The sequence below is a fragment of the Enhydra lutris genome, unplaced genomic scaffold, assembly GCF_002288905.1.
Source record: "Enhydra lutris kenyoni isolate GAN:26980312 unplaced genomic scaffold, ASM228890v2 scaffoldscaffold22, whole genome shotgun sequence".
Lineage (NCBI taxonomy): Eukaryota > Metazoa > Chordata > Mammalia > Carnivora > Mustelidae > Enhydra > Enhydra lutris.
This window is the reverse complement of record NW_019154106.1, coordinates 26,663,922-26,681,208: the sequence shown is the minus strand read 5'-3', so window position 1 is coordinate 26,681,208 and position 17,287 is coordinate 26,663,922. Positions and strand designations below refer to the sequence as shown.

Below are 17,287 nucleotides of genomic sequence, written 5' to 3'. Positions count from 1 at the left end.
TAAAACTGTACATTTAGTACTGTTTTAACTATATAAGTACAGAAGTACACACACACACACACACACACACACACACACACACACACACACATTCAGAAAACTGAAAGAAGATAAAATATTTCAAGTGTTGGCAGTGGTGATAACCTTGCTTTTCCTTCATTATTTCCCTGAATTTTGTCGGTTTTCTACAAGTTGTATTACTTTAAGAATCAGAAAAAAGTCATATGCTTTTAAAAAACGTGTTTGTAGGGATGCCTGGGTGGCTCAGTCAGTTAAATGTCTGCCTTCAACTCAGGTCATGATCCCAGGGTCCTAGGATCGAGCCCCACATAGGGCTCTCTGCTCTGTAGGAAGTCTGCTTCCCCCCCTCCCTCTGTCTGCCACTCCCCCTGCTTGTGCGCTTGCTCTTTCTTTTTCTCTCTCTCTCTGTTAAAGAAATAAACAAAATCTTAAAAAAAAAATTTTTGTTTGTAGAGCACCCAATGGAGACAATGCCAGAGTGATGCTCCTTTACTGTGTCTTAGCTCAGAGTTGAGCTTAGTGTGTGGTGCTTTGGAATGCTGGAGTGAATGTTGAAAGCTCTGGCCAGTGGAGACATTCTGTTTTGTTCTTTTCTTTTCTTTTTTTAAAGATTTATTTATTTATACCTTTTTAAAAAATTAACATACACTGTATTATTAGCCCCAGGGGCTGTTTTTGTTTTTAATGAATTTACCCTCAGACAGACTTCTTAACCCTTCCCAAATAAGTTATGCAAAAGCATGTACCATTTCTGTTTCATCCCACAGATTTGAATATAACCTGCCGATATGCAGGTGTGTTCCACGTGGAGAAGAATGGTCGTTACAGCATCTCCAGGACGGAGGCTCCTGACCTCTGCAAGGCTTTCAACAGCAGCCTGCCCACCATGGACCAGATGGAGAAAGCCCTGAGCGTTGGGTTTGAGACCTGCAGGTAGGAGGAGGAAAGCCGGGGGTGGGGCGTTGGGGCGGGGCCTAGGCCTCGGAGGCTCCTCCCTGACAGCTGATGGATGGTTGCCTGAAGGGTGGGCCCCACCTATCAATTTGGCCAAGTCAACCTAGAACCTGTAGGACAACAGGAAGTTAAAGCCGGCTAAAGACATCTTCGTGAATCATAGTGGGGTTGCCCAGAGGAGGCCATTAAGGGTCAGCAGCTGGAATCCTCCTGCCTAAAGTGCTTCCACAGCTCTCTCCCAGCTTTGAAGCAGCGCGCAGTATCATTGTCGGAACCACAAGAAAACATAAACCAAATAACAGTGTTTAAAATAAATATGAGCCTGGTGGAGTCTTGGCTGAGCAGACTTGGCTCAAAGCAGCGTTTTCGAACAACTCCCTCTCTCTGTCTCTCTGTCTCTCGTGTGTTTGTTTCTCTTCTGTGTTGCTCTGGCTTGACCAGAAATAAAAGGACATGAAAATTATTAAGATGTGTTATTCTAAGTGAGAGGGAAGTGGTCAGAGGGACACAGGAGACCTCCTGAGAGACCTTGCATGGGACATCACAGAGCTCCCTGGACCCCAGCTCATGCCATGCTGCTCAGGGCGCTCACAGCAGGCAGTGGCCCTGTGTGTTTGAATTTCCGCTGACCCTGTGGTGAGCGAGAGACACCAAGAGCTAGTAGTGGTGACAGCCACGGCAAAGTGGTTTGGTTGGTTTGTTTTCACTAGAAGAGCTCTGGGTAATCCGAACAACTGCTCTGAAGTTTCCAGCCTGCCAGCAGCTCCCCCCTGTTTTTGCAATGTAATGTCATTAGATAAAGTGGTTCCCCTTCCTCTTAAACACACACGCACACATGCAAACACAGGCTGCTCTTTCAAAGTCAAGTCGGGGAAGGCTTTATTCAGACCATGAAATGTCATGTCAACGTGCCTACGCTGGCCCTTGCTTGCAGAAGATGCACACACATCAGGAGTGGCAGCAGGGTCTCTCTTCCTGAAAACGGAAAGAAAAATCTTTACTCCCACATGGCACTGAGAAGGTAGCCACTAGCCCCATGTGGCAATTTGCACTAAATGACAAAGAAAATTCAGCTTTGGTTCTTCGGTGGCACTGTTGACATTTGGTTGCTCCACAAGCCCCAGGTGGTGAGCGGCTGCCAGATTGGAGGGCATAGATTCTAGACAGAACATTTCCATTCCTGTAGAACGTTCTACTCAGCGGTACTGCTCTGAAAAAAAGGGCGGACGTGCACGCACCTCTGCGTGCGTTCAGAGCTAGGTCTGGGAGAACCCGAGAGCAGCAGAGGGAGAAGCTCTGTCTGCTGCTCCCAGGGCGGGCCAGGGAGCAGATCCATGCATCCCCTTCCCAAGGCTAATTGTTTAAATATGGCCCTGACTCGGCCAATAGCCTAAGAAAGCAGACGTACTAGACTGAATCTGGGTTGTGAAATACAGACAAGACATACTTAGGAAACACAGAAATGTTCCCATCTGCTGAAAGTAAGGGGAGTTCTTCAGACTCCCACGGGCTAAGCTCCACGCACGTAGAGGTGGGACGCACCCTGCTGTCCACTTGCCCACGTCCCCTCTATCCTTGGACTACACCTGGCATTGATCTGATTCCTGCACTTTATGGATGAAGCAGCTGAAGCTTGCAGACATGCCAGAGCTCACCCAGGGCCATGTCGCTTGCACCAGGAGGGGTCCAGAGGCTAATTCCGCTTCATCTGAGCCCAGGGCAAGAATTTCATGACCCTCCCGAGGGACTAAGGGCGAGGGGGAGACAGAAGCACGATGTGTGGATTTGCTGAGCGTTTCTTTCCTGCCTGTGAACAGCAACTTGCTGGGGCAGTATATACACATATATAAATTTTAATATCCCAACTCACGTGTGATGGGACATCTACAAGGGGCAGTTGGCTTGTGGTGGCAACAACTGGGGCATAACTTAAAAAGGGAATGTAGATTCTAGAATGTCAGTGTGACACAGATCTCCCAGTGTGATGTGGGCGGGGTGGGGAGTAGGCTCACCAGAGTGTTGCCATTAAAAAAAAAAAAAAAAGAAAGAAAGAAAGAAAAAGAAAAACGGTGCCAAAGAAATCTATCCTTCCACCCATAGCAGGTATTAAGAGTTGCAAAACGCATTTCCATAATTTCACTCAGGCGCTGTGAATCAGATCTCTGCCCTGAGACAGGTGGCCGAGGCTTATAGGCTCGGATAAAACCCTAGCAGCCACTCTCTTCTGTCTGCCCATCCCTTATTGGTAGCATTTCCCAGATAGATGGAAACTTATTAACATTTAATTGCTCTCTCTCTCTCCCCACCAAACTAAGGAGTCTTTGGAGAAACCAGTCTGTCCTTTCAGAGGAGGAATTAGTCATGCAAGCTACAGTTGCGACATGGACCCGATGGGTTCTGTGTGCTTAGAAATTTCAAACTCACAGCCACTTCCGTGGGTCTTGCAGGATGGTGAACTGTGAGCTGTTACCTCTGGTAGCAAAGATTAAAAAGGCGAGACCGCCATGCATTTTAGCCAGCATTGCATTTTCAGAAACTTGCTGGATTTAGCTTGGTCCTCTCTACCGTACCCCTGCCACCAACCCCTTCACTGCACATATCTTATTTTTGGAGGCATTTTATATTCAGGAGAGATTGTGCAGTGAGTGAGTACTTAGCTTGAGATGCGGACTGAAGAGGCTGGGTGCTCTCTGTTGTATCCCACGGGGCCTCAGGCTCCATCATGCTCCCAGAAACATCTTGGTGAGGGCAGAGGGGGCTTACGCACTTCTCTGACTGAGCTTCCTCTGGAAAATTCCTGAGCTAAATGAGGCACCGCTATCTACTTACTTAATCACTATTACTCCCATTTTAATGACAGTCAATTTACTTCCACTGGCAATGAAATTATGCCTGGGATGCTCATGAAGAAAATATACTGTGTTTCTAGCATATAAACAAGGCTTCATGTTTATAGTAATGGAGTCAGGAGGGAGGGAATCACAGGGAAAGGTGACACAGAAAAGGAAGAGTAGAGGATGGGAAATAGGCAGGTCTGACCTGTGTGGACTGAAAGGAAGAGCCACCTAGTCCTAGCTTATGGGAACTGGTCGTCTGATGTATTTTCTGGAAAATATGAAGGCGATAGAGAGCCAGAGTGGATCTTACCTCAGTGACTCAGGCTTCCCTCCACATGTTCAAACTGACTTGACACTGCTGCTCACATAATTTATTTGAAAGCAGTTTTCTTCTCCTAGAGCACCTGGCTGCCTCAGTCAGTAGAGTGTGCAACTCTTGATCTCGGGGTTGTGAGTCTGAGCCCCACATTGGGTGTAGAGATTATTTAAATAAAACTTTTTTATTTTTAAAAAGTCAGTTTTTTCTTCCATGAATCTTTTTTTTTTTTTCTTTTAAAGCTCTTTACAGAGCTCTAAATAAAATCACCTTGCTTCCCTCAGTGTTGATCCGTTTCCTTCTCTTTCTTGGCTGTTGTTTCTGGATTTCATGTAACCAGTTGTTGAAACCTGTATGATCCCCAGAGGTGAACCGAATGACCCCGGGTGCTGTGTGAGATGTCATCTGATGGCACGTCACACAGTCCCCATCGCAGCCTCGCAGGGGGATAACCTCTCGCTTTCATTTTGCAGGTACGGGTTCATAGAAGGGCATGTGGTGATCCCCCGTATCCATCCCAACTCCATCTGTGCGGCCAACAACACAGGGGTGTACATCCTCACATCCAACACCTCCCAGTATGACACGTACTGCTTCAATGCCTCAGGTTGGTTCCAAGGGGATGGTCTTTGTGTCTGGGGTGGCCTTGGACACACATCAGTCTTGGCTTAAGTAGGGAGTCATGCAGCTTCCATTCACATACGGATGCTCATTGAATATCTCCACAGCCGTAGCGGAGACAGGCTTCCTCTCTCCGGAGTGCTTACTTGCAAGGCAGGGAGGCTGACAGGAAAGAGAGAAAGAGTCAATACCTCATACGAAGTCAAAAAGTGATGAGTGCTATAAAAAAGAAAGCCAAAGAAGAGGCTTCTGAGTGCTAGGGAAGCTTTTCTCTGAGAAGGTGGCCTGCGAGGGTGCCTATGAGGAGGTGCATTTGAGAGAGAGCCCCAACTGGTGTCAGGGAGAACAGCCATGGGCAGAGAGGACAGCAGTGCCAAGCCAGGCATGGGGGAGCACTGCGACTTATTCTGAGGACACCGAGGAGACCAGGGTGGATAAAGCCCAGTGATCAGAAGGGGGAATGCTGAGGAACGATGTCAGAGACGTAAGCAGGGCCCGGGTCCCATAGGGCCTTGTAGGCCATGGTAGAGAGTGTGGATTTTATTCTCAGTGGGATGGGAAGTCACTGCAGGGTTTTGAATCGGGAAGTGACATGAACCTAATGATGGTATTGGGGTACAAGCCAAATGGCTTGGTTTAGAAGTATTTATTCTATGTTGGGCCTGGAGAGAAAGCTGGGAGGATGTATGTACGGTAGGCCTTTGACCTTCTTGAGTTTCCTTTCCCAACAATTGAGAGCCTTGACAACCAGAGAACAAGAAATCCAAGTTAAGATGTGTGTGCTTTACTGCAGGCCTGGCCCCTCTGCCTGTCAGAGGGACTTGCTTCCAACCACTGCCCTAGAAACTCATGTTTATTAGTCTAATTCAGGCTCCAGCAGAATTCAAGAATTCTCCACATTGTGTATCTTCAGGGTCTCTTGAGAAGGGTCAAACACACAAATGTCAAGCTTTTGAATGCCAACAATCAAATGTTGTTTGACTACTTCCTTCTCAAACTGGGGCTTCTGTTCCTCAGGAAGGTCTGAGATCGTGTGAAGGGAAGATGGAACCATGAGGTAAATTCGATACGTCTTCCTGGCATATCTGTTTTCCTTAGAGATGGGAAGGAGGGTGTTAAATTAGCTGAAAAGTGGTTAAAGAATGTTGTATGAGACAAACACAGATGTTATTCAGTGATGACTTAAGGCATTGTTTGCATGAGAAAAACACAGATATCACATGTGGGAGAGTATGAAATCTGCATGGGTTTTTCAGTGCAAGTGGTAGGCATCAAAGTAATTGCGAGATTACGTCAGTAGCTTTCGGCTATGCCGGCCACCCACTGTGGTGTGAGAAGTAGGGATGGAAGTGGGAATTCAGAAGAGAAATCTAGAGATTAGGGGAAAGAGAAAGTTTCAGGGTTGATAGTTGAAATGGTGTGTTTTGAAGCCAATACATTATGTCAAATATAGGCAAGTCCCTAAACCTCTGGGGGGACGCTCACAACAAAGAGAAGAAAACTGTAGATTATTTCTTATTCCCTGGTATATGAACAAGGAATGCAAATGGAGTTTAGCCAAAAAGAGGAGAGTCCCCATGAGGCAAAATGGTGCATGGCCCCCACCCAGTTCCCATACCCATATACCCAGAATGTCTGTTCTAAGGACACGATATTGAGGAAAACCACATACAAATAAAGGAGAAGCAGACACAGAGCAGCATGTGGTCTCAATAGCTTATCTTAGTGCCAGAGGTCAGAGGGGGGATTTGGGAAGACTTTGTGTTTTAGAGGAAGGGGCTGGTCACATGAGACTGGGCTAGTGTGGGACGCACACTCGAGAGTGGGTACTACACCTTTCTTCCCCCACTGAATCTTGCTGAGGGCATGGATACAATAAATTATGTTGTTGTGAATCCACATTGTCTCCCCTGTTTTAAAAAGTTAGTATCACTTCCTGGAAAGAACTTTAACTCAAAAAACTAGAAGCTCCCACCGTTTTACCAGGAATGGCAACCATGTGGACAAGTTACTACTGAGACTTGTCTCCCTGCCCCTTAGTTTTCCCCGCAGGATTGGGTCTAGCCTCAGAGAAGGAAGTGAACCCTCCTGATTAACTTTCCTCTTTGCAGGGAGGTGTTAAAGCAGCTGAAAAGCTGGAGAATTTCCGGAGGTGTGTTCATACCCAAATGGCTGTCTTAAAGTAGTTTAAGGAGAAGATTTTTTCCTTTTCTTTTATCCAAGTTTACTTAATGAAGATAGACTGCTTTTATAAGTTTTTCTTTAAGTCTTAAAAAGAGTATTTTTGGATCAATTATATGCAGTCAGGACTCTGCTGGGCAAGTAGGGTGAGAAAGAACCAGCGGCCATATTTCTTGTCTTGGGAGGTAATCTCATTGAAATGATGAAACAAAAGAATAAAGAAGCTGGAGAAGAGTGTTAATCTAAGGATAAATAAATTCTGAATGTCTTGGTGATGAGAGGGGTGCTAAGCGAACTATGGATCTGGATAACCTTCTGTTCTAGGCAGAGCATCCCATCGGAAAGGTCCAACTGAGAGTTGCAGGCAGGTGGTCAAGACCCAGTGATGTGACCCCCTCCAAACCCTTTTGGTCTACAGGGACCAGAACCAGCACAATCTTAGCAGATAGGTTCCATATGCTTTCAGTTTCAGCAGTATTTTTGTAAAACGTGGCCTGTGGTTTATAGACGAAAATAAGGCAGACCCTGGAAAGGCCCCATGATTTTTATTTTGATTGCCTCATGTCTCAGGCCCTGGTGACTTCTGTGTTAAGAGCCCAGAGAACTGGCTTGAATTAGTTCATTTTTGGAGTTTGCCTCCAGTAAAATGCCTCATTCTTTTTTGAAGGTAGAATTTAGGAGAAGATGTTACATTTATTTGTCTACTCATTTGCTCATTTACTCGACAAATATTTATTGGATATCTAGAATGTATCAGGCGTTGAGGAAGATGTCTTTCTATCTGGCACTGAGTCACTGGCTAGACTGAGTAATTAACATTGCTCCCAGCTATTTTGAGGCAATAGAAGCACAGTTTAGAGGTGCAGCCCACCAGGAAGCCCGCCCCAGAGTCTTTCTAACAGTTCCTTAGGTTCAGGAAAATCTCACCAAGCCCTATGCTCCCAGCAGTGCTGTGTTCATTAAACATTAAATCATTAAAATAAAAGATTGTCAGTGAGGCCCTGCTGTCTGACATGGGAGCATGAATGTATTAATTGCACAATTGGGTCACCATTCATCATATTGTGCTTGCCAGGTTTGGTGTTCTTTTTAAAAGTTAAGGGGAACTGGAGCATGAAGAAGGTCCATTTGAGCAAATGCTCTAATGATTTCCAAAACTGTCTTAGTGTTTTTTACATTGTATCCCATTCTATCACAACCTAACCCTTAGAAATTTCTTCCCAGGGCACTACTGTTACCTGAATTCGGGGAAAGTGGTTCCACCCCTGCCATGAAGAAGTCATAATCCAAGGCCTGTTTCGGGGCCTGTGCGACATAAAGTATCAGAAGCTTCTCATGGGTCAGGCGGGTTTCTGGTGGTGTTACCAGAGCAGACAGTGTAGATACTCTTCACGAACTCCCAGGGAGGCTATCTGCCCTGCTTTTCAAATGAGGAAATTATTGGTAACACTTTTTGAAAACTGTAAAAATCTAAAGAAATATTAATTGTTATTGTCGTCCATGACCTTGTGAATTCCTTAAAAGTAGAAACAGGAACATGTTCATCTTTTTTGCTCCTTTTTATTTTAATGAGTAATTCATGAGTAATGCTTAATGAGTAATGAGTTTCATGAGTAATGCTTAAAATGAATAAATGAACTGATATATCTTAAACTTTTTAAAACAGAGTTTCTTATGGCATTTCCATTCATGGTTCATCTAAACATTTCTTGACCTGTTCATCACTGTAGACCATTTTGGGGGGGGGTGATTAACATCTTAGGTATGTTTCCTGGAAGCATGGGCCTGTGGGAATTATATCGGTACTTCCTCTTTCATTCATTCGACAAGTATTTGTTGAGTGTCTTTCTGACCCCATCATAGATAAATGTTCTGGCCAAGATAAATAAGGTCACTATTCATCACTACTCAACTTCTATAGCTCTTTGGAGGTGAGGGGGTTGGGTAGCAGGGGTTAGGGGTTGAGAGATGTGCCATGAACAGCCATCATGTAAAATGAACAAGATAATGTGAGGCAGCAGTAAGTCAGAAGGAGAACTGTAAGCAAAGATGTGATGGTGATATGTGTGGGGGATTGGTAAGGGGCTGGTTGAGATTGGTTGGTGAGGAGAGGACTTACTGAGGAGGTGACTTTCTCTGAGACTCTCTTCTGGGATGTCTTTTACTTAGCCTTTGCAAGAACGGCTTTTCTTAAGACCTGGTTTTCTCCAGGTGAATAATCTGCTGGTTGTTTTCACAATGAGTCAAAGAAATAGGCAGGTCAAGGGACATGCCCTTTACCTGTAGGAAAGAAGCTTCTGGGACCTGGGAAGCAACAAAGCCCTGTTTTGTTGAACTGATGTTTCTGTCCAATGTTATGAGGACCTCGCGATTTATGGCAGAACACCTAAAATGCTTGTGGTAACAGCCTTCCTTGTGATAGCAGTCTGCCGACCTGCCTCCATCCATCCATCCATCCATTCATTCATTCATCCATTGATCCATCCATCCCTTTCTCCCTTCCTCTTTGACAAGAAGCAACAATGAGAGAAATCAGTCTAAGAAATAAGTTGCCATCTTGTGCACAGACACAGGAGTGCATGCACATACATGCACACACACGGTATAAAAGTTATCATCCACAAATGGATCCATTCTCCCTGCAAAGCAAAGCCAGTTGAAAGCTCTCTGAGTGTTTAGATCTCAATACAAGGTCTAGTTACCAAATAGAGCTTTAATAAAACCCCATCCTGACTAATAGAAGTGGACATCAGTTTTGCTCCTATGTTTTTAAAGTTCTCATGGTTTTTCTCTTTGCTGCTCCACAGCTCCACCCAAAGAAGATTGTACATCGGTCACACACCTGCCCAATGCCTTTGAAGGACCAATTACCATAAGTACGTATCTCTTCTGACTTTAGTGGGGTGTTCCCATTCTTGGGAAGGGGATCAGGTGTACTTTCTATGTTTCATATTTGAGTAGAAGAGCAGTCATTTCCCCAAGGCGAGGGACATTGGGTGTGATTCACTGTCCCTTCCCCTTTTCCTACAGTGGCTTGAAACTGCTATTCTGTTGACCCCAACACATTGTTCCTCAAATTGCAGTCATTTGAAAACTGCTTTCACCTTTTTGGGCACCTCTGTGCACACAGCACAGTCATTTACTTGATATTTTTCACTTAATTGGCCTATTCTTTTCCACTTTAAATGAGTTTATTTAAAAAAAAAAAAAAAGCCTGCCGTGGTGCCTGGGTGGCACAGTTGGTTGAGTGTCTTGACTCTTGATTTCAGCTCAGGTCATGATCTCAGGGTTGTGGGATCGAGCCCTATGTCAGGCTCCATGATCAGCGGGGAGTCGGCTTGGGATTCTCTCTCCTTCTCTGCCCCTGTTGCTCATGCTCTCTCTCTCTCTCAAATAAATAAATCTTCAAAAAACAAAATAAACCAACAATCCCCTACAAATGGAAAACAAAACCCCCAGTCATAAGCAGAGGGTATCCTTAAAAATACACTTACATGTAGGACAAATTAAATAGTCTTCTTAAATTCTAGCTGCTTGAAGGTTCTGAGTCTGAGCCATGTTCTCTTTCATGGGGAGGGATTAATAAGGGCGAGGGGGAGATGCATTCCAGCCCCCTAAATTTTCTGTTTGATTGATTATTTGTGTACTGGAAGAGAATTCTAATTTAACTCTAATTCTAATTCTAATTCTGATTTCAACATTATTTATACCACATCCACCTAAAATCATCTTGATGATCCCAAGATGTAGGCGTCTGGCAGTATATGAGAACAAAAATCTCAACCAAAATTTTCAAAGAGGTCAACTTATTAACCCTGATCTTATGGCTTCTGAACCTCACTTTTTTTGAGAAGTATCATAGTGTTGAGGAGGCCTGACTTCTGCCTCCTAAGAGACAGACCCCTTCCTGTGCAAGGGAACAGAGGTGGCAGGCGACGGAAGGATGAGAATCATCATGGCTACGCAAACCCAGCCCCATACTGTTAGGCCAAAAATTGTCCCCGACCCGTGCCTCATGGAAAGGGAGACTCACAAGTTCAGATGTGCTGTCTCAGTCAGGCTTGGTTTGAATCCTAGTCCCTTGCCACCTGGGTGATTTCAAAGGAATGACTTTGTCTCTCTGAGCCTCAGTTTTCTCATCTGGATAATGGAAAACCTGTGAGATTTGAAATGAAAATGAAGAAAAGTAGTATGTCCAATGCATGTCAGGACCATAGTCATGTTCAATAAACTTCCCATTTCCTTGGTCCCCACCAATACCTTTCAAAGTCCAGATCTGTACAAATTTGGTCATATATCTTTTAATCAGATCTACATCTGGAGAGATTATCAGGGTATTTGAGACTTTGCAATTTTTTTTAAGATTTATTTATTTATTTGAAAGAGAAAAAGAGAGTAAGTGAGGGGAGGGACAGAGGGAAAGAGTTTCAAGCAGAACCCCCAACCCCCACCACTGAGCACAGAACCCATGTGGGGCTCGATCTCATGACCCTGAGATCATGATCTGAGCCAAAACTGACCGAGCCACGTAGGCACCCTTGCAATATTTTCTAATGTATGTTTTACTAATAGTTCCACTTGGGCAAGCCAGATAGGTAAACAAAAGGAACATTTAGTCCAGTGCAATATAGCAGAGGATAATTTTAGCTAAATGCACACTTATACAGTGAGTGGCCCAGACTTGAAGGCAGCAAATCCTCTCAGGGAGGAGCAAAGAATGAATTTGCTTTGCTTTTCCTTCACCTGTCCATTCTAGACATTTCCTTGTTTAAATCAAAGATTCTGATCTTTATATACCTCCGTGCCTCTTAATTTCAAGACTGAATCTCACGGAGGATGGGCGGAGGCTCAGTCATCATTTAGGCATGCTGATTTCTTAGCCAGAGTAGGGGTTCACGTAGACTGACAAAATTTGCTCCTTAGAAGAAAAGCCTCTTTCTTCATGGATGTGCAAATATATATTCCTTGTTGAGACTGCTAACCTCTTCGTGTCCTACTTCCAATCCTTTCTGGAAGTAGATGGAATTAACAGCAACAGATTTTATATGTACTTGGAAGGGAGAAAAGGAACCAGTGGGAGAACTATCATTTACTGAGACCAGCTCAATATAGGATCCTGTGCTAAGCACTTCACGTACCACGTATCATATAGGGCTCAGAGCAAAAGGGAGTAGCATCCTCATTTTACCAATGACAAAACCGAAGCTCAGTACCAGCTTTGTCTAAGGGCACACACAGCTGGGATTCAAACATCAGGACTTCCAAACACACCCTCATTCCCCCTCCCCATTTCCAGCGGGTGCAGGTGGGCAGGGGAGGGTAGACTTTCTTAGAGCATCCCCTGCTCCCTGCCCCCCCCCGACTAGATAGGTAGTTAGGTGTTGTTTTGCTTGATAATGAAGAAAAATAGCTTTGAAGTCACTGTCTTATGTGACAACCCACAGTCTTTCCTATACTCCACAAACGTCAGCTGCCAAGTTCTGAAAGTGCCTTCTCTTTCCCCCAGCCATTGTCAACCGCGATGGCACCCGCTACAGCCAGACAGGGGAATACAGAACGAACCCTGAAGACATCAACCCCAGCACCCCCGCTGACGATGACGTGAGCAGTGGCTCCTCCAGCGAGAGGAGCACTTCGGGAGGCTACGTCTTCCACACCCTCCTTCCAACTGTGTACCCAACCCAGGACCAAGACAGTACCGGGGTGTCTGACAACCCGGAGAATACCCCCATTACCAGTAAGGAGAATGAATCACTGTGCTTTCCCGTGGTGATTTGTTTACAAAACCGGCTCTGAGCTTCCTGGGTGATCAGCATTCCCTTGTGTGTTGATTGTCTCCTGTCTCTAGAAGTTGGGGACACCATTTGGGGAAGGGGGTATGATGGTAACCAGTGCCCTGTAGTCATTGCCTGCTACTGTGTGCAGTGTTTCGTTTTGTTTTGTTTTGTTTTGTTTTGTTTTGTTTCCATCTTCTCCTCTGCTTTGCTTACCTTGGGGTAAGAAGCACCATACTGGAAGATTTTTTAGAAGACTTTCTTGTTCTTTGGTCCCAGGGATGTGGTGACAGTTCGGGCATGCTACAGAAGCTGTTTTTACTTTTACGTGTTTCCTTCTTGTTCTTTTCCACCTTTGGATAAGATTGTTCTCATAAAGTTGGGATCCTAACAGATGCATACCATCCCATCTACTTTTTTCATCTTAACTCTACGTTTTTATGTTTTAACTTGATTTATGCAGTATTATTGATGGTGCGATATTCTGTCCTATTCGTCCATGATTTACTAAACAATTCCTTTGGTTTCAGTCTAAGGAAGCATATCTAAAGGAGTTACCTGATCAAACTCAACCCACTTAAAAGTTGTCTCCTTGCAGCCTCTAGGGGAAAGCTGTTAATACTTGCATGGTAACGTGGGTAATTCATTACCTGGGAACTGTGAGAGTGGAAATATGGCAACATTGCATTCGATTTCTTTGGGGTTTTGCCCTTTGTGCTCCACTGTCCTTGGAAAGTGTTTGCATCTCCCTCTGGCCTCCTTCTTTGCTTTCCACTTTGCTTTTTCCCTGTGGTTTAAAACGGGTTTCCAGATTGGCTGCATTCCTTCTGTGGAGGATTATTCGAACTGAAGTAGGGCATCCGCGTGTTGGGCAGCTTTCCTCTTATGTGGATTTTCTTTTGTCCAGGCTTTTGCTCTTGTGGGGCAGAACTCTGCTCTCCCAAGGGTGTGGCTGACATTCACTGGTTTGGGAATGCGCTGCATAGGGCCTTTTTCTGTGCCTTGTCACCCAGAACTCAGGGCAACCTTCAGAACACTATGATTTAGCCAAAGACTACTTGCTCAACAGTGTTTTAAATTTCTGTGAGCAGCTTGCTAAGGGTGGGGGAGCAGTACCAATGGGCCCGAAGTCTGGTCATTCTCTGCAGATCCTTTGAAGCATTTTCAGGAAGCAGACGTTCTCAAGTGGCTGATGCCTTCCCAGACTACTGGCTCTCTGGAGATTGGGTCACCTCGTTTCCTATGGTCCCATGGACGACCTTTCTGGAGAGCTTCTGCAAACCCAGTAGGCCCTGCTGCTGGGGGCCGGCTGCCCCTGAGTTCCCTGCCCTGTTAAAGTAACCATGCAGAAGGCTCCTATCATCAGAGCATGCAATTTTGTCAGATGTTGGCAAACGTAACAATTAGTGGTCTCAGCAAGAGGCAGATCGAGTCTACTCCAAAGTACTAGTTCCCACCAAAGAAGAAAATCATGGCAAAATATACCTTTGAGGAACTAGGTGAAATTCACATTGAAGTCATTATTAGTCTATATCAAACAGTGAGTATTACACATGTACTTTAGAAAGGCAACAAGGACATTTAATGAATAGTCCGCACATCTTTTAGGGATTGCACATCTCCTGCCCAAGTTAGGTAGTCAGCATACTTATTTTGAGGACCTACTATGTACCAAGCCTGTTCTAATGCTGGGGGATCCAGTAGTAAGTACCATTAGAAAGTAATACGGAAGGGAAATAAGGACCAATATTTGCCAAATGTTAACCAATATTTGAGGTCTTCTCTGTGCCTTTGCCCTAGTTACTGGGGGCTCAGAGTTGGACTGACGTTTGTGGAGCCCATCCACTGTTCAGAAACCAAGGAGAAGGAGTGCTTTGAGATTTCACAAAAGCATAGTTCGGGATTTGGGTTGAGAAAAGAATCTTGCTTTCCTCTTTTCAAAGCACTTAGCTAAGTTTCTCTTAGTAGTTTGGGAACAGAGAAACTCACTGGTCCAAAAGAGTGAGTCCAGGGCCAACCTGAGAGTCACCAAAGTGCTAAAACATCCAAATGGCCAGTGGCAGCTCCAGATAAATCCATGCATGCAAAGAAGAGTGTCCAAGAAAAAAAAAATCAGGTGGAAACTTGAAAGCAACCCATGGCATACTAGAAAAGATTACCACTGGTAAATTCCTGAATAGACCCCAGTTTCTGAGCCCAGTGTGGAGATTCCCAAAGCTTCATGACTGTTGGACTGAAAGGTGGGTCTTGGTGGAGAGGAGTGATTGCAAATCCTCCCTAATGCATGCCGAAGGACAGATGTCAAGAGGAGGACAGAGAAGTGCATCTTTAGTTTGGCAGCTCATTCCTTCCGTAAGGGTCCTTGGTGGGTGGCAATAGGGAAAGCCAATAAGAACAACCATCTGGGTAGGTTTTGACTTCCAGCAGGCTTTTTATTATAAATGTTATTTTTGGAAGAGACTTTGTGGGGGCATGTCATCAGCCTCTTTTTTATTGGTGATCTGGAATTCTCTGGAATCCAGAAACCTACACTATTCAGGAAGCAGAGACTCCTACCTTGGAACGCTCCATTTCCTTGTCTTCTGGGTGTCAAAGAAATATATACATATATATTTTTGGTCTGGCATCGCCTACGTGGGTGGGGAAAATTGGAAACTCTGCTGGCTAGACAGTAGATCCTTCCATTTTCCCCAAATCTCATATGACTCCTTTTGGGAAAGTAGAAATAACTCCTATTTCTGTCTTGCTCTTGTATGTTTACTTCCTGTTGGTCTCTTCTTGGCCTTTTATAGGGCGAAGGTGGCAGGAACTCTGTAATAAAGTTTCTGAGGACAGAATGGGTGTCTGAGAATTTTTCAGGGGGGATGCTCAGGTGGATCTGGGGACATTGTTGGTGAAATTGGCTCCTGTGTCTCGTCTCTATTCTTTGCCAATGTGTCCTTGGCTAGCACAGAACATACTGCAGAGGTTATTGACATTTGGTGAATATAGGGTCAAAGTTTTTAACCTGGTGTTCATGGACCTCCAGTAGGCTCAATGATGGGCCCTAAGGCATTCAAGAACCTGAAATAATATACAGAATTTTGAGAATGTGTATGTGTTACATCACTCTTTTGAGGACAGAAGTCATAACTTAGATCAGATTTTCAAAGGGAGGTAGAGCTCAAAATGGCTTTTAAAAACCTCAGCTTGTTTAGGTGTTGATCCTGATGACCTTTGCTATTCTTTCGCTGGGAAACATTCTGGACCCAAGTCCTACTTGAGATGCAAATGGGAGATTTCAAATTGCAAAATATCACTGATTGTCCTTTCTCAAATTTGAATGGTGTCCAGAATTTCTCTAGCTTGGGCAGTTTTGTTTCTTTGTTGGAAACACATTCCAAATTAAGAATTACAAGTGACGGAAGGTTATAGAGGGAGACTTGACAAAGCTTTATCTGATTTCGACACTTTGAACACACACCCTTTGCAAGGTTCCTGCTCAAGCATCAAGCTTGACATGAAGTTAATGAGTGTGTGTGGATCTTTGAAATGTCAGTTGTTATCATACACTACTGGCGTGAAGGGATAGGCCCAGAAGACACAAGCAAGCACCTCTGAAGACACTCCAAACACAGATGAATAAAAGCAACTTTATGAAATGTTGCATCAAAGACCTTCAGTCCATGGCTGGGTCACCTCATCAAGTAAACATAAAATCTCTTTTCCTTCACAGGTTGTTAAGTTCCTACTTTATTTTGCTCTGAGCCTGTGTTCAGAGGGTTCCGTCTGAAGTTTGAGTAGCTCTGAATTGACACCCATCCAGAATTTGCATTTCTCATGTTGTTCTAAGATTCCAAGATACTTCAGGAGATTGGAAAGATAAAGCCAGGCCTCAATCTTTCTTTTTCTAATCTTTGCTCTACAATAGAGACAGATGTCACATATACATAGAGCGGAGAATAAAGGTTTGTAGAAAGATCTCACTAAATGATATTTTCATAATTGATCCAGTTACCTCAACTGTGCACTCAAACAGCCAAGCAGCAGTTCAGGAGCAAATGCATTGGATGTGGTCCTGGTTTGGTAACTCACAGCCTAAGACTCAGGATCACACAGCAGCAGCAACAGGTAAACTGCTCTGTCTTCTGCTTATCCATTGTCCTCAATGCCAAGTTTTTCAGCATCAAGGAGAAGAATATCCATGATCATGTCCAAGTTTGGGACTGATGTCCTGTCTCCATCCTTAAGGAATTGGTATCTGATACCATTTTGTTTATCAGAGAGGCCTATGGATCTGGGATACGGTTAGATACTCCTCTGTGTTCTATTTGTTTTTCTTTTGGCAGCATGCACATAGAATCAGAATTAGTTTTCCTTCAGGAGCTTCAACTAGGAGATTCATTCAGAACAGATCCTTTTGAAAGAAGCTTATTAGAAAATGCATTCTCCTACTTTCTGCTGGTCTACTTATTGCAGTCAGTAATAATAGAGGGAAATACTGACTTATGGATGGAAAGTGTAGGTTCTGTGTACTTGTTTGGACACTCAGTCCTCAGCTCTAAAGTGGAGGGGTGACCTGTTGTTTTCCATGAGAATCTAGA

General features: G+C 44.3%; 1 protein-coding gene across 1 annotated transcript in view; it reads left to right on the top strand.

Annotated features, from left to right (window-relative positions):
• Nucleotides 1-17,287, top strand: part of LOC111149480 (CD44 molecule (Indian blood group)) — an 86,409-nt gene that overhangs the window by 33,562 nt on the left and 35,560 nt on the right. The window contains 4 exon segments of the mRNA XM_022506573.1: nt 789-954; nt 4,602-4,735; nt 9,738-9,806; nt 12,437-12,667. Coding sequence (XP_022362281.1) covers nt 789-954; nt 4,602-4,735; nt 9,738-9,806; nt 12,437-12,667 — 600 coding nt within the window.